Source organism: Rana temporaria, chromosome 8 (assembly GCF_905171775.1).
Source record: "Rana temporaria chromosome 8, aRanTem1.1, whole genome shotgun sequence".
Classification (NCBI taxonomy): Eukaryota; Metazoa; Chordata; class Amphibia; order Anura; family Ranidae; genus Rana; species Rana temporaria.
The window spans coordinates 135680422-135707456 of record NC_053496.1 but is presented as its reverse complement, the minus strand read 5'-3'; the positions used below and the strand labels follow the sequence as shown (position 1 = coordinate 135707456).

Sequence of the window (27035 nt, the reverse complement as noted above, 5' to 3'; positions counted from 1 at the left end):
TGATGTACAACTCCACCAATAATGTTTGTTATAGTTTTGAAAAATAAGAAAAAGGTTAGAAACTAACTTATGTTTTTATCACTGTTTTTACCCGTTGGAGATTTTCCCTGTTTGACAACCATCACCTGAACAGCAAGTGAGCAGAAATCACCCCCTTGGGGACAAAGAAAGCAACAAATGCTTTACAGTGGTTCTAATCCTTCCCCACACTACTAGATTTTGTCACTTCCTGTTTTTTTTCTGGCACTAATAATTAGACAAGGCATGTGGGTAGGAGAAATATTCCCATTCGGGACAAACACAGCAGATAAAACTTGATATAGGTTTTTATTGTTTTTTTAGCTGGACCTGTGAATCAAAGCGATTGTAAAGGGAATTGTTTTTTTATCTCTAACAAACATGGTATACTTACCTGCTCTGTGCAGTGGTATTACACAGAACAACCCCAATCCCCCTCTTCTCGGGTCTCCAGCCAGCGCTCTTGGCTCCCCCCCCCCCCCCGAATGCCTCCATAGCAAGCCACTTACTATGGGGGCACTCAGGCAGGCTTACTCCCAAACTGCTCTTTATATTTCACACACATAATGTGGCTAAGCTCCCATCTGCTCCCTGTGATTGACAGCAGCTTGAGCCAAGGGCTCCTGCTGCTGTAGTGATATAGTAGTAGGGATGAGCCTTGAGAATTTTTATTATAATTCAAGTTATTCCCGCAGCAATGAGAGGACATTGATTGCTCATTGCACTCACCTGGAGCGGCAGTCTTTCTTTTTCTATTCCTGCAGCTGCTGCTTCTGAGCCAGTGAGGAGGGAGAGAGATAGCGCGTCAATGCTGCTCTTATGCAACAACAAAGGATTGACATCAGGATCAGGTAAGTATTGGGGGGGCTAAGGGGGATCTGTATACAGAAGGTTTTATACCTTAATGTAGAAAATGCACTAGGTAAAAAAATCTTCTGCCTTTAGAACTATTTTAAATCATTGACTACACCACTTAAAACACTGTTTGAAGATGTATCATTTTAAAGATTTTTTTTTTTAAATGCAGTGTTGCTTTATATAGATTTATCTTTCCTTTACACTTATTTACCTGTTTAGCAAAATATATCTACTATAGATGATTGCATCAATTATGTAAAGTCAGCTAGGTTCCATGCCCATTCTTAGACTCTGATTTTCTTTCTTTTGCTGGTGTTTGTGGCTTAGCGTTGTACTTTAGACAAAGGTCCCCCATATCAGTTAAGCTTTCTTCCAAAGCTTTGGCAAACATAGTGGATGAAGTCTCTTTACAGTCTCGGAAACTTGAGATACAGAAAAGGATGTTTTCAGGCTGGGGATTATAGCAGGCACCATATCCATTTGGGACCACTGGGCCATAGCAGCAGAACATTTCCATTGTGGTAGGAACCTGGAAAAGCATTGAAAAATATCCAAAGGTTAGCACAAACATACAAAGGTTAGCAATCTGGTGTCAATCCTTCAAAGAAGTAATTTTCATTAACACAAAACAATCTTACTAAAGAGCTGACTGTTCAGTAGTATTTAACATCTTCGATCACATTCGAAATAGAAAATGGCTTTTAAAGGCTCGGGTAAGCAACTATTGACATACGCTTGTAATATCAGTAGCAATAATAACATGTTTAGGAAAAGAGACCATATGACTTGGTTTCTGCTGTTACAATGTTATAGTTGTTAACCAAATTAGCCTTTTTTTTATACCAACAAAGAATAGAAATCTTTGGCAGATTGTACAACTTTATCCAGGTAAAACTAAGAAAATAAGCAATTTACCTGTAGCTTTTCACTGATTAGAAAAAGCAACATGTTTCCACCAAGGATTAACGTTTCAAGATTATTACAAACTGGTAAAAAAAAAATGAATTGTGGGCACTGCCATTATGAATGATTTTTTGCACCGTCCAGTCTAAGCTCTTCTGAGGCCTCGTACACATGACCTAGAAACTCGACGGGCGAAACACATCGTTTTGCTCGTCAAGTTCCTTGTGAAGCCGTCGAGAAACTCGGCAAGCCAATTTTCTCCATTCCCGTCAAGAAAATAGAGAACATGCTTTCTTTTTGGCTCGTTGAGTTTCTCGACAGTTTCCTCAACGAAAATGTACACACGACCGGTTTCCTCGGCAAAAAAATATCTCCCAGCAAGTTTCTTGCTGGTTTTTGCCGAGAAACTCGGTCGTGTGTACGAGGCCTGAGAGCTTTTTCCTCCTTTTAGCTTTCCCAGATAGAACTTTACCTTATTCCCAGATTTTTTTCCCCCTTTGCACCTTCAGGTTCTTTGGACATCTTTGTGGTTTAATAGGGGGCTAAAAGGATGGGAAGTTTCAGAACACATTTTGGCCATACAAGGTCAGATGGAATGCACCTAGAGTGCAATCCTAACAATTTACAATTCCTAGACCCCACTGGTTTAGTTAGAGTCCCAGAGAGTATTTTTTTTCCACCCCTCTGTCTTCTGGAACACACACAGGTCCCAGAAGACATTCAGAAAGCACAGCATGACTCGAGCATGCACAGCAGGAAACTGGCTGTGAAGCTTGAAGGCCGATTTCCCTTACTTACAATCCCAGCACATGCACCTGAAGCCGATTGACGAATCGGCTTGGAGTGCTGACATCGAGGGATCCCTAGACAGGTAAGTGTCCTTATATTAAAAGTCATCATCTACAGTATTTTTACAGACTGGAGCTTCTCTTTAACCGGTTAAGGATCGCCGCACGACTATTTACATCGGCAGAATGGCACGGCTGGGCACATGGATGTACAGGTACGTCCCCTTTAAGATGCCCAGCCTTGGGTCGCGAGCGTGCCGCCAGTGGCACACTCGTGACCCAGTCCGATTGCCACGGGTGTCCCGCGATCGGGTCACAGAGATGAAGAACGGGGAGAGGTGAGTGTAAACAAACCTTCCCTGTTCTTCCTAGTGTGGTTGTCAGTGATTGTCTGTTCCCTGTGTTAGGGAACGACGATCAGTGACGTCAAACACACAGCCACGCCCCCCCACAGTAAGAACACCCCCTTAGTGCACACTTAACCCCTACAACGCCCCCTCCTGGTTAACCCCTTCACTGCCAGTGTCATTTTCACAGTAATCAGTGCATTTTTATAGCACTTTTAGCTGTGAAAATGACAATGGTCCCAAAAATGTGTCAAAATTGTTCTATGTGTCCGTCATAATGTCTCAGTCATGAAAAAAATCGCTGATCGCCGCCATTAGTAGTAAAAAAAAAAAATATTAATAAAAATGCCATAGAACTTTCCCCAATTTTGTAAACGCTATACATTTTGCACAAACCAATCAATAAACGCTAATTGCGATTTTTTAGTTTTTTTTACCAAAAATATGTAGAAGAATACGTATCTGCCTAAACTGAGGAAAAAAATATAGATTTTCTTTTTCAAAATTGTCGCTCTATTTTTGTTTATAGCACACAAAATAAAAACTGCAGAGGTGATCAAATACCACCAAAAGAAAGCTCTATTTGTGGGAAAAAAAGGACGCCAATTTTGTTTGGGAGCCACGTCGCACGACCGCGCAATTGTCAGTTAAAGCGACGCAGTGCCGAATCGCAAAAAGGGGCCTGGTCCTTTACCTCCATATTGGTCCGGGTCTTAAGTGGTTAAGTTGTAATTAAGGAAAGCAATTTAAAACATTCACATTTATCTGGATGCAGCAAATCATTTTTTTATTTTGTGATAAATTCACCTATAATATGTAATATATTCTGCAAAGTAAATGTATTTTTTTGTACACTCACTTGAAAAGATGAATCACATTTACTACTTCACAGCTTTGTCAGTCTTGTGGTTTTAACTTCATTAAAGACAAACTGCCACGACTGGCATGATAGCTTATATCTGGTTTCAGCAAAGTACCCTCTATTGTAATATCTCAAATTATGATACACGAAAATAAATGATCATATCCAGATATAGGCTGTTGTGGTGTTTTAAATGGTTATGATTTGACCTGTTGACTGGAATGATGTACTGAGACTTATGTACCATTAGGACTTTTTATTAAGGGAGCTTTTGTAATTGGTTTATAAACAGCTTCTGTTCTCATAGTTATATCAGTTGCCTATAAATGGCACCAACCCTTTATTCATGAAACACTGCATAATTTTGTCATTTAAGTGCTCCCTACCCCTTTATACTGACCATGATACATTTATTTTTAGCATTCGACAAGAAAAGAGTAAATGAATATAATGTTGGCATTGTATGCAATGGGTGTATAATTAAACTTAATAAACTCTAGTTTGCTTGTTAAGCAATGGACGCTTCTGATAACCAATGCTCCATGGTCTATTATGTATAATTTCTATGAACTATTGTTTTTTTTTTTTTTGGTTGTTGGGGATAAGCTTTGTTTTCAATACATGACACACTAGCTATAACAGAGATACACTGGGGTAGGTTTACTAGAACTGGTGCACACAGAATCTGGTGCAACTGTGCATAGTAACCTGTGTAGAAGTGTCACCTTACATTGGCGTCCTCGATATCTCCTTGATAATAGTTGTCAGTGTAAATTCCCCCATACATGGAGGTCATTGTATATTCTTCCTTACACTGGTGGTTGGTGTAAATGCTCATATTACATCAGTGTCAGTGTAGAAATTCCTCTTTTCTATTGGTGGGTGGTGTAAAACCCCCCATTACATGGTGGTCAGTGAAAATTCCTCCTCACATTGATGGTCAATGTAAATACCCTCTCACATTGGTGGTCATTGTAAATTCCCCATTACATTGGTAGAATACCCCACTATACTTTTGTATCACTTTTCATTTTTATTTATTTGTAGCTTGTCGTTTACTTTTTTTTATTCTTGTATACTTTTCTTTTTTTTATATTATTTTTCTTATTCTTTACTTTTTAATTACTTTTTTATTTTATTAATTTAATTATTATTTATTTTGTTCACTTAACTTTATTGCTATCACACAAGAGAAAACAATTCCCTGTGTAATAGCAATCAGAGGTGACAGGTTCTCTTTATTGACCATGTCACCTCCAAAACAGGAGTCCTAGCACTGTGCTAGAACTCCTGTCACAGCTGAGATGGGAAGAGCACAGCTCACCCCTCTCACTGTGTACATCGGGGGGAGGGACGGGAGACAGACTTGGCGGCTGGGGGGAGGACGGAGTCCCGAAGACAGAGCCAGCAGAGAGAGGTATGTGTGGAGGGGGGGAGAGGGTAGGATGGCAGCACACATTTTACAAGTGATTTTGGCGACATCGCAGCAATCACTTGTTAAGAAGCGAGTGGAATTTCCCCACACTACAATTAGTCCTGCTAGAAAGCAACTTACCGCCACCCTTAACTGTATTTTCCAGCCATCGGGGGACTCCATGCTGCTGCCGCCCCTCTCTGCCCTGCTGCCCCGAGGCCTGGCCTTGCAGGCCTTGTGGGAAATCCAGGCCTGCCTCCAGCACTGCCACTGATCCCATTAGCATTGCTACTGATCACCCCCCAGCATTGCCACCGATTACCCCCCAGCATTGCCACTGATCCCAGGAGTCCTAGGAGTTTTCTGTCTATTGATGGATCACCTCACCCCCCCAGTCCATGGTGTGCAGACAGTGAAGAGATGATGTGCTATAACTTTTAACAAGCAATCAGTGAACAGTAATGATATGCAATAACCTCTAGCAACCAATTAGTGAGTGGTATACTGTAGATATCCAGTAACCTCTAGCAATCAATCAGTGGGCAGCATTGATGTACAGTAATCTCTAGCAACCAATCAACAAGCAGAAGTCATGTGCTGTAACCTCTAGAAAATAAACAGTGAGTCATAATGTGTGCTGTAACCTCTAGCAGCCAGTCAGTGAGCGGTAATGATACACTGTAACCTCTGGCAACCAATCGCAATTGCTGTCTGATCTGATTTAGTAAATTGATTTTGAGTTTAGCTGCTATTTATTGTATGTCTCAAAGCATGTGGAGAGCAAAATTGCATGGAAGAGGGAGCCCAAGAAAATGTTTGCAAAGGGTCTAGTCAATATTAACCACTTCCATACCTGGCCTATTCTGGCACTCCTTTCCTACACTCCTGGTAGAAAATTACTCAGAACCCCCAAACACTATATATGTTTTTTTAGCAGACACCCTAGGGAATTGCAACGTGTTATCTTGCACGGTATTTGCGCAATAATTTTTCAAACACCTGAATTAAAAAATAACAAAACAGTAAAGTTAGCTCAATTGTTTTGTATAATGTGAAAGATTGTTACGCCGAGTGACGTCATAACGTCATGCACGGGCCTCCGACGGTCATAGAGATGACTGGTGACCATCTGGTCACCAGTAATCTCTATGCTTCCCATCTGGCGCAAGCCAATCATTTCTTCAGGTCCCCGATGGCACGGGACAGCCCGGAGAAGCACCGGGTGGTGGTGGGAGGGGGGGGGGGTGCAGGGGATGCCTGAATTCTAACTTGTATCTTAGGCAGACTTCTGAAAAAATTGGTGAGCCAATCACCACAAGCAGGAAATTATGTTCCTGGGGAGTGGTCCGTACACACTGTTACATAGTTACATAGTTACATAGTTACATAGTTAGTCAGGTTGAAAAAAGACACAAGTCCATCCAGTTCAACCACAAAAAATAAAAAAAACAAAAATAAAAAACACAGTAAAATCCTATACACCCAACTCCATTCCCACAGTTGATCCAGAGGAAGGCAAAAAATGTGTACAGAACAACTCCATGTAGCCATATTGCATCGCATTTATAAAAATGTACAGTGGCTGCAGATTGAAAAAGTAAAGGTAATTTTTAATAACGTTCAATTACAATATGGCTTGTATAGCATCTGTACACGCTCTATTATTTTTTCTTTATTTACAATTTTTTTCCCCCACAAAAGTGGCGTTACCCTTTAAATGTTGTTTTATCGTTTTTTTTTGGTGTATTAAAGGACAAAAAATATTTTAAAGAGTTATTTTGTTTACAGTTATTCAGTATGAGCAAGCACATAAAAAACAGTTTAATTTGTGTGCAGCCTCATCCTCTGAGTGATCCTTGCCAGTGGCACAGAAAGTGAGTGGAAATCCAACATTTGAAGGTTATCACAGGAACTAGTGGTGAGGGTAAATAATCCTAATGTGACAGCTGTTCTGGTAAATGCTTCTCTGATATTTTCTCTCCCTTTCCGCTATATCTCTAGGATAGGAGGCTAATGCCTTGTACACACAATTGGAATTTCTGTCTGGATAAACTCAGACGTATTTTTCTGACGGAATTCCGTTCAAGCTGTCTTGCATACACACTGTCACACCAAATATTGACCGCCAAGAACGCGGTGATGTACAACACTATGACGAGCCGAGAAAAATGAAGTTCAATGCTTCCGAGCATGTGTCCACTTGATTCTGAGCATGCATGTTTTTTTCTCCGTCGGAGTTCCATACAGACGAATGGAATTTCCGGTAGATAGGAAAAACTCAGATGGGGCACACACGGTCGGAATATCCGATGAAAAAATTCCGTCTGACTTTTTTCATCGGAAATTCTGATTGTGTGTATGCGGCATAAGGAAAGTCTCCCTAATAGGATAGATACAGGAAGAGGCGACTGATAGAGGTTTTAGGTACAATGTGTATTCCCTATTAAATCCAAAACTTTGGTTAGAGATACTCTAAGATCAACAGAACCAGTTATGTTTTAGACTGTTCTTCCTTGAAGCATCACTATCCTACAAGTAGGCAATCAGATTGTGCCCCCCTTCAGCATACTTGGCAGTACATGACCAATGTATATTGAACATACTGTATAGTATATAATGGTTTTACTGATATGGATGACCTATAATATATACTTTTTAGGCACCTACCTGACTGGTGGAGAGAATGAATCGATTACTTATTGAAAACATATCATCTGTAAAGATCTCAGGTAGTTCCTTGCAGTGTTCATGTGCTAATGCTCTAAGAGCTAGCAAGTGGTTGTCTATTGCCTTTCCTGTAATAGCCTGTGAAAAGAATAGAAAATTGAATTTAATATTTTTGTTTTCATGGGATAGGACCCACACATTAAGTATATAACAGGTAAATACTACAGAGGCACCTCCAAAGACTTCTTTATTTTTCTGCCTTCAACAAACTAATTCTTATCGAATTAGTAACAAATTCTGTTATTGCTAATAATGTGGCATTCTACCCTCAAATTCTTTTTTTTATCATAAATAATACAAAAAAAAAAAAAAAAGAAAAAAAAATGTTTTACTTATCAGAAATAGCGGTTGCTATGCAGAAGTCCGTAATCTGCCTCTTCATCGTCTGCGGCAGGTCTTTTCCTCCGTCCTACTCGCGGTGTCTTCTGGTGAATGGGGCGTGCTACCTTCTGGGAACTGTGTGTATTCCAGAGAGCAGCCGGCCCATTCACAAAGCGCCGCACAGCTTCACTGCCTGTTTCCCTTACTGAGGATGGCGGCGCAGGGAGCTTCCAGGATCAAGGGATCGGCCTCGGGAGGGCTGACATTGCAGGCGAGTAGGACAGGTAAGTGTCCTTATTAAAAGTCAGCAGCTACAGTGTTTGTAGCTGCTGACTTTTACAAAAAAAAAAATCGCGGGTGGAATCCCTCTTTAAGCTATTGCAAGCAACTTTGAAAAATACACAGACTAAAATGGAGCTTAACTGAATCAGTCTATCTGCTATTAGTGTAGATGTGAGTTTTTTTTTTGCAGGGCAACACAGCAGGTTCTCTTTATCCCCCTAAATGACAGCTTCTCTGTTTGGTTTGAGCAAAAAAAATGCCAGGTACTTCTGGGTAGGAGAAAGCCTGTGAGGCCCTGTACACATGACCGAGGAACTCGACGTGCCAAACACATTGAGTTCCTCGTCGAGTTCAGTGTTGAAGCCGCCGAGGATCTCGGCGGGCCGACTTTTCCCATTGACTAACGAGAAAATAGAGAACATGTTCTCTTTTCGGCCTGACGAGTTCCTCGACGGGTTCCTCGCTGAAAAGTGTACACACGACCGGGTTTCTCGGCAGAATCTGGCTCCGACCGAGTTTCTCGCTGAATTCTGTCGAGAAACTCGGTCGTGTGTACGGGGCCTCACTGTGTAACTCACCCCTGTTCCAGCCATATAAAAGTGATATCTGACAAGTGCTGACAGTGGAGAGTCTTATGCCTTGTGTAAGCTATGCCTACCTGTGACTCATAGCTTAAATGTAGCGTCTTCTCTTTGTTCCTGATAGTCAAATGGAAAGCAAAATAAAAAAGGTACAACTGTTTGGACCTTAATGAACGTGACCCTGTTACTTTGCCAAGGAGCAAAGCATGGATTAACTTCATGCATATATCTTCTGGGCGATGGGTTAAAAAAGGAACACTATACAGTTTGGTTGTGACACTTATACAGTTTTTGTAATGCAATATATTGTTTTTTTATTTTTCCATGTTACTGTATACAGAAAGTAACAGAGCTAGAAAAGACTGGATGCCAGGCTCCAGTAAAGCAATCATATTAGTGTAAATCCACAGAATGTCCATACATTTCATAGCAGCAAAATTAGAGAGCTAATACCAATACATATAAAGTGAAGGCAGGTAACTAACTTTAGGGTGGATCAATTGGCATAATAATGTCAATCCAATGACTAGTTTTGGTGAGCTTTAAGCACCAATTTTAGCTGTCAGGTGGGCAGAAAAGAATAAGAAGGAAAAAACAGTGGAAAGTAAGTGTGTGCAGGGGGAGAGAAGGGTATAAGGCAGGTGACCAGTCAGGGTGGGTAACCCTCCTGAGTAGCAATTGCATTCACATAGATGCAATCAAACCATGGAGTACCCTTATGTCAAAAAAGTACAGAGATGTGGCAAAGTTAAAGAAAGCAACCCAGACACTGCAACATTGAATATTTTGAGTATCTATCATGTATCTGAGCTATGAATTTAGGGTGCATTAGACAACTAACCTCAGCCACCCAATTCATTTATTGAGGGGCTCATCATTGACCACCAGTGCCTGCTTATTAGCCCCAGAGTAGAAAGTGGTCCTGGTAGCACAGATAGTGGAGTGATCTCAGGGGAAGGATGTAAAGGGAACCCTGTTGGGTGTAATATGGTATTTCAGTAAGGATGATTTTTTGATAGGACCACCAGACATGTAGCATTGGGCTTCAAAGCACCAGCACAGGTCAGGGACCAAGAACTAGATTTTATATAATAGAACGGGGAGGTTGTTTAAAATTTAGTTTCTGAGCTGTGATGTTGATGGGGGTTTTATGTGTAAGGAGAAAATAATTGTTCCACATCTCATGTGCTAGAGAATGACCCAGTTCCCTTCCCCAGTCTGCAGTGTAAGGCCTCGTACACACGACCGAGTTTCTCGGCAAAAACCAGCAAGAAACTTGCTGGGAGATATTTTTTTGCCGAGGAAACCGGTCGTGTGTACATTTTCGTTAAGGAAACTGTCGAGAAACTCGACGAGCCAAAAAGAGAGCAAGTTCTCTATTTCCTCGACAGGAATGGAGAAACTTGCCTTGTAGAGTTCCTCGACAGCCTAACAAGGAACTCGACGAGGAAAACGATGTGTTTCGCCCATCAAGTTCCTCGGTCATGTGTACAAGGCTTAATATGGTCATCAAGGCAATTCATGAGTCAACAAAAGTTGATATAGTCTCCAGTTACCACTTGAGTTATCAGTGGTTTAAAAATACAGATTCAAAAGGATTGAGATCACTGCGTCTTAACCCCTGGTTTTTAAGACGAGTATAAAAGTTTTGTAATTGGAAATACTAAAGCTAGCGTACGCGATTCGCCTGTTAGGCAGAGAAAAGGGAGACTAAAGGCTTTGAAGCCTCGTACACATGACAGAGGAACTCGATGGGCGAAACACATAGTTTTCCTCGTCGAGTTCCTTGGTAGGCTGTTGAGGAACTCGACAAAGCAAGTTTCTCCATTCCCGTCGAGGAAAAAGAAGACATGCTTTCTTTTTGGCTCGACGGGATCCTCGACAGTTTCCTCGTCGAAAAATGTACACACGACCAGTTTCCTCGGCAAAAAAAAAATCCCAGCTGGTTTTTGCCGAGAAACTCGGTCGTGTGTACGAGGCCTAAGTCAAGCCAGGGATTGAGCTTGGTAAATGGAAGAATGGCTCTGTTTCTTCCATTTGAGAAATGTGCCAGCAAGTGATGTGTCCTAAGTCTAAAAGAGGAAATACTACAGTACTGGAGGGGTAGAAGAACAGGGCCTGAGTTGGGGTTCCACGTTTGGTAGGGAAGTGAGGAGAATGTCTGTTAATAATTGTTCAAGAAGGTTCCATAATTTATGTTTGGGTACAGAAACCTAATTACAGTTTTGTCATAAAAAATTTAGTTGGGACATTATTCAGAGGGGTTAATACTGAAAAGTAGCAGGCCCCAAAATGAGTCCTTCACCAGAGCTGTGTCCTGTCACTTTGATTTCTATTCAACCTCATTAAGAGAAACTGGCCAGCAGATTAAATGAAATGTCATGTTACCACATAACATTTACATTTTTCATAACATTGACATTTTGCAACATTTATCAATGCCATGCCAGATGGGAAATTGAGAACATCTAATATTATACTGTACTAGGCAGTACATTTGATTAAACCATTTGAAATAGAATCTCAAGGGCACCAGATTTATGTCAAATAAAATCACTTGTGTGTCCTAACAAATAGCGAAGCACAGGAGAATTCAGTAGAAGGCTGAAATGGTGCATCCCATTGCAAGAGATTTCCAGTAAAAATTAAAACCATTTGTCTTTGCTATGCTGTAGCATGACATTATATTATAATGCATTATTTCCCCACTATAATCTACCTAGCACTGTACAATACTTTCAGGCTTTTTATACTGTGCATGTAAAGGTTCTTGTTTTTCACTTGGTAAATGCCTGAAAATTTACCAATGCACAAATATAAAAAATATAGACCCCCAAGTGGTTGGAAACATGGTTTAATTGTTATCCAAGCTAGGGAAATTTTTGTATTTCAACGTTGCATGGAAAGTTATTTTTTTTTTTTTGTGATGGGAATTTGTATTCTGCCTATTTTGGGCTCTGAAGCTTGATTGAGGGGGAAAGGGTCAGCTTCCCGGACAACATTCCATGCCAGATTTTTATGACACACGCTTAAATGAACAGAAGGTTGCAGTTTTGGTGACAGTTGTCCTAAGAGAGTATGTTCTGCAATGTCAATTATGTGATGGGGACCGCTAGATAGTGAACCCACTGTTTGAATAAGCCAGTGGTTAAAAATATAACACGTAAGACCACATTTAAAACATGGAAGAAGAAGTAGTTGAATAATCTTGAAACAATACAAGTGTCTTTAAAAGTCCATAAATCTTCAGTGAAATAGCTTCAATTAGCCAATAACGTCCAATATAAATCCTCCACCACTTGACAATGGATTCAAAAGCACACCCAATGTGCTTGAGTAGAAAGACCTGCTCACCAGATAGCCATGACTTCTTTAATTAACCACTTCAGCCCCAGACCATTTGGCTGCCAAATATCCAGGCCACTTTTTGCGATTCAGCACTGCGTCGATTTAACTGACAATTGCGCGGCCGTGCGACGTTGCTCCCAAACAAAATTGACGTCATTTTTTCCCCACAAATAGATCTTTCTTTTGGTGGTATTTGATCCCCTTTGTAGTTTTTATTTTTTGCGCTATAAACAAAAATGGAGCAACAATTTTGAAAAAAAAAGCATTATTTTGTACTGTTTGCTATAATAAAATATCCCCATTTTTTTTTTAAATAAAAGCTAATTTTTTCTCAGTTTAGGCCGATACGCATTCTTCTACATATTTTTGGAAAATAAAATCGCAATAAGTGCAAGATGCGTGAGGGAATCTTCATCCCTCCTATGGGCATACTCCTGCTGCATCGAATAGGAGTCTTCGTGGACAGGCTTTCACCAGATGGGTGCACCACAACCCTAGATGTGTACAGCACTCTGCAGCTAAAACACAATAGTGTACCAAGTGCCTGGCGCTAGCCAACACAGAGCCCAGTGTCCTAAGGCCACATTACAACTCTTCCCTGTGTGTTTTCTCTTTGCAGACTATGGTTCCCTGGAAATTCTGAGTTTTAGCTGATCAAGAAAGTTGCAGTGGTGAGCACATTTTAGATCTGCAGCTACAAAAGAAAAAAAATTGTCTCTAGTCAAAATATATAAGAAAGGTCTGATTATCTTAGGGAGAGAGAAAGAAAATGTCCAACTCCTGAGGACACTAGCAAAAAAGTCATGTTAGGAGCAGGAGGGGTTATGCTGCTATTGTATAACAACTCTGTTTGGTTGCCAGTGTCCCATTTCATTTGGGTAGCTGCCTTATGTCACTGAATATCCTTCTGTGTCCCCTAATAAGTGATTAAGAAATAATGTTACCAGTAGGACAAACAGGAAATATCTGTTTGCAGTGCTCACCCCCTCAGGGAACAGCTGAGCTTAACAGACATCGCTAGCCTAGAAGTAAACTGTCCCACACTGTCCCCAGCAATGACCACACTTGGGTGACAACTGATTAACTGACTTCCCCTCTGTCAGTCTTTGCTCAACAGGAAACCAGCACAATGGGTTCTTTGAATCCAGGCTGTTGATTATACAATCTTTACACTCCCTGAACAAGTCAACAGACTTCCAGTAAGGTTCCAGCTATAATCAAGTTTCTCAGGACACCTTTAGCAGCCAAAGTTGCTCCCTGATGCTCATATCCAGGGTCCAATTTCTCTCCTCCTGGGCAAGATACTTAGTAGAGCAGAGCAAGATTCATGACCAATAACCTGTTTTTCTGGGCAGCTGGCCTGGGAGGTCATAGCAGCATCACACACATTATTCCCAGGTAAAGTCTAGGAGGCAAGATAGAGCTCACAAGGTCACCCTCAACATTTATATCCTCCCTCAGTCTGCACCACTAGCAGCAAATCTCCTGATGGTTGGCCAAGGAAACATAAAAACTCATAACCCATTCAGCAGGCAGAATCGAACAAAACCATTGGGCTTAAAAAGTGGTTTGCAAAACAAATAACACCTGCAAGACAAAGGAATAATAAGCTAGTATGCATAGCATACTAGCTTATTATGTAATACTCACCTGCGATGGAAGCCCCCGCTGCGGGTGCCTGACTCAGCACCGGCAAATGCAAATACAGGGGATATCTCCTGAACCGTTCAGGTTTAGGAGATATCCCGGGTATCTACAGGTAAACTTACAGATATAGGCTTACCTGTAGCATAAAGTGTGTTGTAAGGGTCTACAACCACTTTAAGGGAGACCAAATTAACACAAATTAACACAGATTTATCAATTTAGCTTAGGATGATTGAAGCCCAGCAGAACTAAAATCCAGTTTAGGGCAAGGTCTTCACAACTTTGTATGTGTGTCCACTGTACACTTCCACTTTTCTTGATTCCTGTGTGTAATGTTAACCATCTGAACACACTGCACAGTCATAATTCTCTTGTTCGGTGAATTGGGTTTAGTATCTTTTCTTATTTTTATGTTGTTGAAAGCTGCATAGCATTGGCACTTGGTACTTTCCTTTAAAATCCTACATCCTTAAGCCTCGTACACACGACCGAGGAACTCGATGGGCGAAACACAGTGTTTTCCTCGTCGAGTTCCTTGTTAGGCTGTCGAGGAACTCGACAAGGCAAGTTTCTCCATTCCCGTCGAGGAAAAGGAAGACATGCTCTCTTTTTGGCTCGACGGGATCCTCGACAGTTTCCTCGTCTAAAAAATGTACACACGACCGGTTTCCTCGGCAAAAAAATCCCAGCAAGTTACTTGCTGGTTTTTGCCGAGAAACTCAGTCGTGTGTACGAGGCCTTAGGTGTCATTCTTCTTTAAATATAACTCAACATCAAGTACAGATAGAATCAGAATCCTTGACTTGTAAACCTGGCCTGAGTATCAGCTAATGTATATAACAATCGCCCACAGCTTTTACTACATACCAAAATAGTGTAATTTGTTTGAGCTTCAATAGCATTTTGAAGATGAGCCATTTTTTCTGAATCCTGTAAATAAAAAATATAGTATGCTAAGTAACATATATTCTGACAAAACTCAAATATATACATTCAATTATAGCATTGTTATGCATTTATTTTTAGAAAATGTAATAAATATAAATGCATATACAGTATTTACGCAACAATTTATTAATTTTCCTTTAATAGAAGACTTATGGTAATATGTACTACATGCAACAGTCTCTCCCAGAAGCATTAACTTTCCAGGTCCACTGTACTAGGAACTTTTACAGATAATGGCCTCATGTACACTGGACATTTTACTATGTGCCCTAGAATCCTTTCCTCCTGACAAGCAGCGTTTTGGAAGAAAATTGTTAATACATGCAGTATATTTAGGTGCATCAAGCGATTTGGCAATTATTTATTCCATTGGCCAACAAAAATAATTTATTCTTGCCAATGAAATGATCTAATGCACATGCGTCATAGGCGCCTAGCGTTAACGCGCGTTAGATGCATTTACATGCGCCAAGCGTTTTTCTGCCAAAACGCTGCGGCTCCTGGATGCGCTGGCAGTGTTTTTTTCTGCCTCCAAACTCCCCTGCCTCTAAACTCTTCTAATTCTCTATATGTACATGGGCCCATAGGCAGAGTTGTCTTAATGCATGGGCACCCCTGGGTCATGCAGAGGCCCCAGGTGCATAGGTGCACCATGTTATAGAAATGTTGAATTTCATATTTATACCAGGGGAACCATTGGAAAAAAAAATGGTTGTATATGTTGTACTGGACTGGTTATGACAGGGCCACGCTCAGACTGTATAAGCATCTCCTGTCTTGGGAACCAATTAAAGGTGTCAGGTGTTAATTAAATTAGCTAAATTGTCCTTTTGTTTTGAAGGGAAGCTGGACAGGCTGAAAGACTCCATCACATCAGGGGCCCTTAGCATACTAGTGAAACAAATGGTCAAACTACGCATCAAAGGATTGCTTGACACATCAAACACAGAGTTTTTTTAATTCTAGAAACATTTATTTAAGGCTTGAAAATGTGACCAATCAGATACTGATTGGTACTCGGGACCAATGAATATCTAGGCTTGAGGTTCAACCAATCCGGTTGTAAGGCAATTTTACACGAATAGCATCCTAAGGATTTTGAATCCTGGAGGGGGGGGTTAGAGGAGGGCAGGGGAGCATAAAGGTCAGAGAGAAAGCTCTGAGCCTGCTCTTTTCCCTGAAGATGATGAGCTGACCTAGACATGGTGATGTAATCTCTCTCTCTCTCTCCCTCCCTCTCTCCCTCTCTCTCTCCTTCCCCCCTCTCTCTCTCCTCCCCCCTCTCTCTCTCTCCTTCCCCCTCTCTCTCTCTCTCTCTCTCTCCCTATCTTAAGATTGGGCCTAAGATTAATCTCACTTCACCTTTGCTTTCCTCATAGATTCATTTAACTACAACTTGTCATTACTTACTGCTGTGTTCATTGTAACCATATCTGAGTTAGGCCTTAGTCATCCTTGTAACATGGCAGCACTATACCTGTGACATTACCTAGTGATATTTGGTAATTTCGAATCATCAATTTTCTTCATCTCTGTAATTTTTCTTTTCCTAACATACTGTTGAGTCCTCTACAGCCATATTCTTATTTGTACCAGGTATGTTGTAACAATATTCAGCAGTATCCTCTCTGTTTAACAAGTGATATCATTTATGTTATGGTTGTAAATATTGGATTAATACCAGTTTCTTCTCTGTATCAATAAATGTAACCCTTTTCTCTTTTTCGCACCCCTATGGTTTGCTTTAATTTTTATATAGACAAAAAGGTTTTTATAGCTTATTTTAATTATTTAAGTGCGTTATTAATATTTCTATGACAACCATGATAATCTTGCATTAAATCATACCTGCCAACTGTCCCAAATTTGCAGAGCCAGTCATGCTTTTTACTAAGTTGATCCAGGATGGTAGCATCCTGGACCTATACTGTGACCTTCTACCTTAGCCCCACCCCCATACTGTGCCCTTTGTGTTGATTAGTCTTTGATTCATGGCATGTTTTTTTTTTTATCAAAAGCAAGTTTATTGAAGAAAAAGAAAGTACAATCACATATACAGACAGTCCAATGGTATTTGCAGCAAAAAGGGGGAATACAGGAGGGTACAAATACAAATCAGAAAAGAGTAACATTCCATCTAAGGGTATATACACAGGCGTAAAACGATTCATGATGTTACAAGTAAGAAACAGAATTGTAAGAAGCACTGTGTAATACTTTGCTGCCCGACATATAATGTAAGTGTGAATTTCGACTGTATTCCCTACCAACATTGGGTGCTAAATAAACAACAGACATGGCAAGAAATCCAAAACTGAAAACTAAACGAAAACAAAGAAAAATATAACAGTTGTATCTCACAAGTAGGATCCTAGCCATCAAATATAGCAGCAGGAGAGGACCATTCACCACGACACCCCTCAGTCTCTGTCACCAGCACTAATCACAATACATTTCCCATCCTTCCCGCTCTCCTAGGGAACATATCACATCTGCAGTAGTCTGTCTCTTGCTAACTGAAGGGGACCCAGTTCCGGAGTGTCTAACCATGGTTGCCACATTGAATAACATTTCTGCAGAACATTACGGTGTTGATATGTGGGCTTCTCCCGAATTAGCAGACTATTAACCTGAGTCACCCATGGCATGTTTTCTTAATGTTTAAAATACATTTTATTGAGCATCCTAATAAATACTTTATATGTTTAATTCACTAACTGTTTATACTTTAATTCCTGAGAGTAGGTGAATTAATTGGAGCAGGCTGGTACAGTGCATTACTTTGCCCAGGGGCCCATGATGCTGTTACGATGGCTCTGCACCTAGGCTAACATGCAGGGGTGTTTAGAGGCAGAAAAAAAAATGTCAGACACCCCTAATAGCCAAGTTAAAAAATATCCAGCGTGCATAAGGCCTAAAAGTTAATGCAATCCTTCTTTGGAGGTCACTGCCACTAAAATACTCATATACCTTGTGACGCTATGCGAGGTGCGATACATGATCATATTTCACCTCGCATACGTTCTATCATGAGAGACTGAACCGGAATCCATTCCGGGTTTTACAGCCTCTGGGCCTGGCTAGGGTTCCGGTCCGGATGTTTGGGTCCACTGGAGTCCACAATCAGCTGGACTTTAAATGTCCAGGAAGAGAGCACAACAGGGCTCTGGCTTGAAACTCAGGAAGGGACCTGAGTGAGGGGAGCGCTGAGTGCTGGACTGAAAAGGTTTGCTTTACTGCATGTTTTGTGGGTGTCAGGGACTAGCCCCACACTGTATAGAGAGGAGATACTGTTTGTTTAGTTTAGCGCCGGACGGCAAGGATTTAATTTACTGTTTTGTTTATTTTAATCTGCAAACCGTTTATAAATAAAATCTGGCATCCGCCAGACTTAAAAGAAAGTGCCTGCTTACAGACTGATTTCAGAAAAGGTGATTCCCACGAGCTAATCCCTCACAACCTCTACAAAAGGAGTTAAACTTCAAACTACTTTGAATCTGTTATCATTTTACATATTTTAATAAATGTGATGAAAAGAGGTACAAATTATTTTATCATTGCATTTTAAATGAAAATCAACCATATTATATTGAATATACAAGTTATAAATAATTTTGCCAATCAAAATTTAGTGTAAGCCCCATACCGGTACTGTAGCTTTTCCATCTATCATTGCCTTCACAAATACTAGAGCTTCAGCAGTGGATGATCTTATGTTGTCCACCCTCCCCATCCGAAAGCGTCGTATGGAAGCACTCTCATAGGTTGGGACAAGTCTCCTGTGGCACCTAGAGTGTGAGAAAATAATCTTATTTTCAGATGTAAGAACTGAATAAAATATTTTTTTATGACTTATTACTGTCTCTTAACTAGTTCAGTACTGAAAAATTCAAGCACCTCTATGCTTCTGTGAAATATATGAACAATTATGATACAAAATGGGGTGAATTTGTGGATAGCACAACTAATTAAATGTTCTATCATGCCAGTAATCTAACTGGAGCCTTCCAATGCTAGATTATCAGATTTCTAACTGCTCTAGAACAGTGATGTTCTTCTTACATCCCAGGAACAGATTTGCCAGTCTTTACTTTCAATGTATAGATGTTGGGCAGCACAGTGCCTTAGTGGTTAGCCCTTATGCTTTATAGCACTAATATACTTAGTTTGAGTTCCACCCAGGACAGTATCTGCATGTGGTTTGTGTATTCTATCTGTTCTTGCATGGGGTGCATTTCCTCTGGGTACAACATTCCAAAGACAGGTTGGTAGGTTTATTTAGTTCTGTCTAAACTAATCCCAGTATGTTTGTGCTGGTCACAAATCTAACTGTAGAACGTGGTAATACTCTGAGTGGTTAGTGCAGATTTGGTACTCATTTCAGACATGGAGTCACAGAAGATGTAACGTTCCAAGGTTCAAAGTGCCCGAAGACCGCAAAAGGGTAAAGCTGGTTAATGAGAGTAATGGGTATTTCTTTAAGGGCTTGTTTACACTTGCTTCAGAATGTGGCATTGGACATTTTTTTAAAGCACTCTGAATGCCAATAAAAGCACCTGTCACTAAGTAAAATGGTAAGCTCACAGTCCTGTTTAAACATTGCATTTAATTTGCTTCAAAAATAATACCCCATGTCACTTTCTTGGTGCGTCAAACTATAGGCGTCAAGTCTCTATAGGAGTCGATAACAAAGCTTGCTAGCAGCAACTGCAGGTTTTGAGAGAATTCAAATTGCATTCACCACTTAAACTGTCAAACAGTATATATTTATATAAATAAATGATATCTCAACCATTCACCACAAGGGCAATGCCTACATGTTGCAGTCCACGTGACCAAGCCACACAAAAACAAAAGGAAGAAAGTCTACCAAGAAGGTCACTTCAGTGGCACACCGCGGTTGATTAAAAGCATTTTATTGTAGAAAAACGCACCATTGAAATCACAAAACAGCAAAAAATGTTGTGAATAACCATTCAACAATATTAAAAAGACAATGTTGTCATGATGAGGAAATCACAGCTGCGCACGCACCCATTCATTCAATCAAACACACTGCTTGTTGATCTTGTAATCAAGGATTGTAGAAAGTTAAACTTGATTGTCATAAAATAACATACCAGATAATGCATTACAGTACAAAATTACTTGGGGCCAAAAAGGGCAAGTTTGTATGAAATACACCTGTAAGATTGCGCGTGCTGGCTTGCAGTTTGAGAGTTTATTAGAGCAGCCCAGTAGAAAATGTTCAGTCACAAAATGTTAGTTGATTTCCGACTGTGATGGGCAAAATGTTCATGACAACGTTGTCATTTTGATATTGTTGAATGGTCATTCACTGAATTTTTTGCTGTTTTGTGATTTCAATGGTGCATTTTCTCTACATTAAAATACTTTTAATCAACCATGGTGTGCCACTGAAGTGACCTTCTTGCTAGGCTTTCTTCCTTTTGTTTATGCAGGTATGAGATAAGATTGCAGGTATGAGATATCCCAGGATGCACTGAGAAACCAACAAGTGAACTGGAAAGACACCATCAGCAGTCACTTCCAGTTCATGTGTATATATTCTGGAAGTGTCTGGTGCAGACGTCAAATCTGGTGTGCAGCGTGGAGCCGCATGAAGGTAAATGGGGTCCGGAGTGGAGCAACTAGCAGACGGCACATTATAGTAGAAGGTGAGCGGGCACTAGAGAGGGAGGACTGAGCATCAGAGGATTAGCAGAGCTGGGGGACAAGAGCAGGAGAAAATAGCAATGTCACACGTGGTGTGCAGCATGGGAGCAATATAGTGGGAGGTAAGCGGGGACCAGAGAGAGAGGAGGATCAGCAAACCAGAGGATCAGCAGAGCTGGGGCTTACTAATGAGTGGGAGATCAGCAGAGCTGGCAGTTACTGCTGAGTGGGGGGTCAGCAGAGCAGGGGTTACTAGTGAACAATGGATCAGCAGAGCTGGGGATACTTTGAGTGGAGCCTCAGCAGAGCTGGGAGTGCTACTGAGCAGGGGATCTGCTGAACGAGGGTACTAATGAACTGGGGTTCTCCTGAACAAGGGTACCAATGAGCAGGGGATATGCTAAACAGGGGTGTTAATGAGCTGGGGAACTGTTGAGTGGAGGCACTACTGAGCTGGGGCTCTACTGGGCCCCTTTAAAACAAATAGAAAATCAACATGTACACACACACACATACACGGCATTTAAACATTAAAACTTCAAAAAAGTATCAAAAAAAGCATGTTGAAGCAGTAGGCACTTTAATGTGTACTAAATTAAAGCAAGTGTAAATGAGCTCTTGGGGTGATTATTGTAACCTCCAGTCTAATAATCCTGGATGGCTGTAAATGAGAATAGAGTAATAGCCTTTATTCCAGCACTGGGTCTTGCTAAGCTATTTTCTCATCACTGGGCTGTACTAATACAAGTATCCCCTCATATTACATGCACAAACATTTAAAGGTACCATTAAATAAATTTTTAAATTTTAGCCATGGTTTCCTTGTTTTATAAAATATAGTCAGCAGATAACCAAAAGTAAACAACAATGTGGGAATACAATTAATATTGCTTTTTTTTGTAGGAAATTAAATATGAACAATATAACAGTTGAACAAAGCAAGGGGAACAAGCTTATGGAATGTTGTTAAAGTGGGAGTAAACTCCCATGCATAATTTGTACCTATGGATAAGACTATGATAAGGCTTACCTATAGGTACTGTAAATATCTCCTAAATATGCACTGTTTAGGAGATATTTACTGTACATGCAGCTGGTGACATCACCGACGTATGCGCTCTGAAGGAACGGCCAACTGGGCCGTTTCTTTAGAGTCCTGTGCTGTAATGGCAGTTCTGGCCACTCACGCAGCTGGAGTCTGCAAACCCAGAGGGAAGACCGGGTGAAGATGGAAGCCTTGTCAGTGGTAACAGCTCGCCGCTGGTAGACTTCATTCTAAGGTAAGTTTCACATAATGTGCTAGTGTTGGATGCATACTATAATAATAGCACATTATAAACATCCCCAGTTTGCTCTTCCCGAGGCTGACTTCTTCATGTCCTGCTCCTCAAGGGTGAAGAGGGCGTGGTAAAGAGATGACTGAGTGAGAGAGACACGCTGCTTGGAGCTCCGGACCCTCTCCACGGGAAACCTAGCGAGCACTGAGAACTATCCCAGAAGGTCGGGCTGGCTTAGCAGATGAAGCCCCATAGCCCCATAGCGCGGTATGCCTAACGGCCGCAAGTACGTAACGCGGGCGGACCTAAGGAAGACTGCCCCGGCGACGAATAACCCAACAAACAGCTCAATAATTGGTCTACAGAGTGACATTCAGAGTTACTTTACCTCGGCTTCTCCTGTGACTATAGCCGCGAGTGGGTCCATTAACAGAGGTGCCCGAGGACGAGGAGGCGGAGGGGAGAGCTGTGTCAGCAGAGAAAGGCTGGCCCCGCAACGAAGATCTTCCGGAGCAGGAGGTTTACTAGCACAGACACAGACAGCGACGGTAGAGACCGCAGCGGAGACCCGGAAGCAGCTGGGACCAACGGAGATGGAATTGGCAGAAATTAAAGCCATGCTGGCAGCTCTCCCTACCAGACAGGATATCGAGAAATTACCTACTAGACAAGAGATTGAGGTACTGATACTTCGGGTGGAGGAGACACAACGTCAGGAGATGCAAGCGGTAAGGCATGACTTGAACGCGCTGACGGAAAAAGTAATGCTGAGAGAGGAGACTATTGTTTCTATTACGCAAAGAGTGGGGGCTTTGGAGAAGGCATTAGAAGCGAGACAGCACATAAGGGCAGACATGGCAGAAGAAGCAGTAATTGACCTACAATTACAGGTGGAGGTTCTAGAGGACAGGAGCCGTAGGAAGAACGTACGTATAAGGGGGGTCCCTGAACCAGCAGAAAATGAGGACTTGGAAATGAAAATTAGGTCTATTTTTGAAATGATATTGAAAATGCCGCAAAAGGAGATTGAAATTGAGAGGGCCCATAGAACCCCTGGCCCGAAATCCTTAAACTTAGAAAGGCCAAGAGACATAATCTGCCGGTTACACAGGTACCAACAAAAAGAAATGATCCTTAGGATGGCATGGGACATGCGGGACGTGGTGTATGAGGAGGCGCATATTAAAATCCTCCCGGACGTGTCTCGCGCTACGCTTCAGAGAAGAGCATGTTTGCGTCCAATGCTAGATTTGGCCAGAGAAAATGGGTTTACATATAGGTGGGGATATCCTCTAAATGTAACGTTCCGTAAGCTCGGGGCTGCGTTCACGCTTAGAACTCCCCTGGAACTACCAGATCTGTTCCTGTTTATGGAAATACCACCTATTCAGATACCAAACTGGCTATTCCCTATGTCGTACATGGGGAATAGAGGAAGACCCCCAACAAGGTCAGGACACAGACAAGGAAAACCCCCACAGACTTATACCCAAGAGGACACTAGCAGACAAGGTGACCCTGTAATTGGGCAGGTAGAGTAAAGGCCCAGACCTACAGAAGAAAGAAGAAGAGATAACGAACAGCAGGGCTGGAAGGAGTAAATGAGGAGTTAATGAGTTAGTTGGGAAAACAGGGGGCCGGGATTAAATTACCCTACAACCTATTATTTTTAATTTCTTCTTTTTTTTCTGTTGCTCCCTTTCCCGGAGGTACTTCATACATGACCCTGGCTTCCTATGCCCCCCCCCTTCTCTTTTCCTTTTTACATATCTATATATATTTTTTCTGGAGGGGGAGGGGTTAGGGTGAGGAGGGACTGGTCGACAGGAGTTGAAAGAAAAGGGGATCCTATCCTTAGTACCTTGAAGTAGAATTACTGGGGCGGACAAGAAAAAGGACTAAATGGACTAAATGGACTAAAACTTTTCCAACTGGGGTGTAATAAATAACTCAAGTGTTAAATATACAGAGGGTGGGGGTCGGTGAAATTATGTGAACAAGGGGTAGAACAAAGAGGGCATATTAAGGGCAGGTTAAGGGGGGAGTAAAGGTGGTAGTAGGCAGGCGGACGGAGAGGGGGGAGTATAGAGGATTATATACTTTTTTTTTTTTACTCACTCCCATTTTTTTTTTTTTTTTTAGGGGTTTTCCCTTTTTTTTTTTCAGTTTGTATGGCACTGGTTTTGCTACTAGGGTCAGTAGCAATATAACAATAATGGCACTAATAACTAATAACTAAATACACTTAATACACTCTACTATTAAGACACAGACACACACAGCACATAATGCACATAACGCACAATACAACAGAAAAGTAGCACACAGATTATAAACACCAACATTAAACATAAATAGGTCACATTAAGGGCACAATAGGTCACAATGGGCCGCCGCTGTGGGGCACAAGGTGGGGGGGTCTGATTGTGGGCCCAATCGCGGAGGTTCCACCCCTTTTTTTTTTTTTTTCCTCTCACCTGCACTAACGGAATATTACACAGGAATGTATACGCCCGAATTGGGGGCCACGAATAAGGGCTAGTGGGATGCGGCTTTTTTAGAGGACACAGCACTTTTTCTCTAGAAAGGTTTTTTTTTTTTCTTCCTCTTACCTTCCCCCTTTTCTTTCCCCTTGTATGCGGTATAGGTAGGCGTATGTGTTTGCGCGTTAATGCGTGAATATATACAATATATATACACAATATATACACAATCCCCGATAAGCCACCTACCTGTAATGATCACATGGAAGTTAAGACTCAGTTGGGAGGGGAAAAGAAAAAGGAAAAGTCCCCCCCCCCCTTTCTTTTCGTTTCTTTTATCTATTTTTTCTGTTTGTTTTACGCGGTAACCATATCATTTTGTCTATCCCACTCGGTTAGAAGGGGGAGTGGGGGAAGAGGGGGAAACTGGGACATGTATATGAGCGCATATAAATGTATGCATAAATGTATATAAATGTATGTAAATGTAAATTTATTTAAATATATATCCCATAAGTTAAACATACTAATGTACTAGTAAGGGGATAGGGGGAGGGGGGTAAAGGCAGAACATGTAAAGGAGGGGATGATGTAGCAGAGAGCAAAGTGAATGTAATGATTACTATTTGAATGTTTGGATGGTGATAGCTCTCATGCTCTTTTGTGAATCTTGCTGACCCCCATCTTGTCTGTCTCTATACGGCACCCGGGCATGATGACATGTAAGGAAAATGGGTTTATTTTCCTCTCTTTTCCTCTTTTTTTTTTTTTTTTTTTTTTACCATTAGAATGAGGATATGGGAGCCGGCCCCTCAGTACTCCTTTCAGTATCCTTCTTTTTTTGTTTTTCTCTTTTTCTCTCTTTTTTTTTTCTTCTCTTTCTCAGATGAAGCGAGGAATATAGAGCAACAAAGTGCAACATAGTGCATTATGACTATTGTTTCTGTTTTAAGGAGTCTAGAAGGGTACCGTGGAGAGGCCCAGCTCCAAGCTCTCTCTTTTTTTTTTTTTTCTGTGGCTAGCCTGAATAGTGGTTCCGCTCTCTTTTTTCTTGTTTTTTGGTTTAGAGTCAGGGGAACTGCTGTTTTGTGCTGAACTTTTATTTTCTCTCTCTCTTTTTTGTCCCCCTCCTGGGGAGGAATACTCGTGCACGCCTGTGTTCAGAGGTCCTCGGATACCGGTTCAGCTTTATGGTGTGAACGGGCTCTTTGAGGGGGTTGGGACGCAGGGGGGCACGGGTTCTACTTGGGGTACACGCCCCTAACCATAGGCTGACGCTCAAATACCGTGTATACGGTGAGTGTTAATTAGCAGATTGCTAAATATTAGAGATTGATCCTATTCTTTTTTGTATTTTTTTTGTATTTTTTTTTTTTTCTTTTTTTTTTTTTTTTTCTCCCTTCTCCCTCTCTCCCATTCCCCCCTCCCGCCCATCTCCTCCCCAATACGATTAAAGGGAATTGAGATGGAGGCTTTAAATATTCTGTCATTAAACGTAAAAGGATTGAACTCACCAGAAAAAAGGAGGGTCCTTATGCATGACCTGCAAAGACTAAGGGTAGACATGGCATATATACAGGAAACCCACTTTAGAGAAGATAAAACCCCGATCTTAAAAAACAGGTTTTACCCAACTGTATATCACGCTACAAATCAAGAGTCAAAGTCAAAAGGGGTATCTATCCTTATAGGAGGGAGAATTAAGTGGACATACACGGATATGATGAGAGACACGAAAGGGAGATATCTATTTGTGAAAGGTAAAATAGGAGGAATCGGGGTAACATTTGCCAACGTATATGCACCGAACGAGCAACAGGAAACCTTCCTGGGTAAAACGATTAAACGTCTTCAAGACTTCTCAGAAGGTCACCTGATACTGGGAGGGGACTTGAACATTCCGCTAGATCCCAAGATGGATACATCAACGGGAAAGTCATCTATCTCTTGTGGGGTTAGAAATCGTCTCAATCAAACTCTATTTAAAAACCAGTTGACTGATATATGGAGATTGTTACATAACAAAGAAAAAGACTATACATTCTACTCTTCACCACATAAAACTTACTCTCGAATAGATCTTTTCCTTATCCCACATGCCCAATTACACTCAGTACGATCAGCTAAAATAGGATCTATTACATGGTCAGACCATGCCCCGATTTTTCTGGAATATGAGATACAAGATTATAGACAGACTAGATCTAACCAGTGGAGACTAAATGAAAGTCTATTGCAAGACAAAAAAACTCTAGAAGAGGTAATTAAAGAATTGGAATGTTACTTTAATACCAACGATACCCCGGAGTGCGATCCCGGAATTATCTGGGAAGCACATAAGGTGGTCATTAGAGGGGTACTAATTAAACATGGGTCTAGAATAAAAAGGGAACGTACGGAAAAACTGAAAAAGTTACTGGAGGAATTGGCCATGTTGGAGAGTAGGCATAAGCAGGCAGGATCTATAACAGGAGAGGAAGAGGTGGTGAGGAAAAGAAGGGAAATTACAGATCTTTTGTACTATAAAGCTCAAGCAGCAATACAGAGGTGTAAAA

The 27035-nt window shown here is 41.2% G+C and overlaps 1 protein-coding gene across 1 annotated transcript in view; it reads right to left on the bottom strand.

Moving 5' to 3' along the window:
* Positions 1 to 500: 500 nt before the first annotated feature.
* Positions 501 to 27035, bottom strand: part of CHAT (choline O-acetyltransferase) — a 136851-nt gene continuing 110316 nt past the window's right edge. The window contains exons 12-15 of the mRNA XM_040320731.1: positions 18691 to 18832; positions 14964 to 15026; positions 7858 to 7995; positions 501 to 1405 (exon numbers count right to left, since the gene is read on the bottom strand). Of these exons, the coding sequence (XP_040176665.1) occupies positions 1142 to 1405; positions 7858 to 7995; positions 14964 to 15026; positions 18691 to 18832 (607 nt within the window). The 3' untranslated portion in view covers positions 501 to 1141. The remainder of the gene's footprint in view (positions 1406 to 7857; positions 7996 to 14963; positions 15027 to 18690; positions 18833 to 27035) is intronic.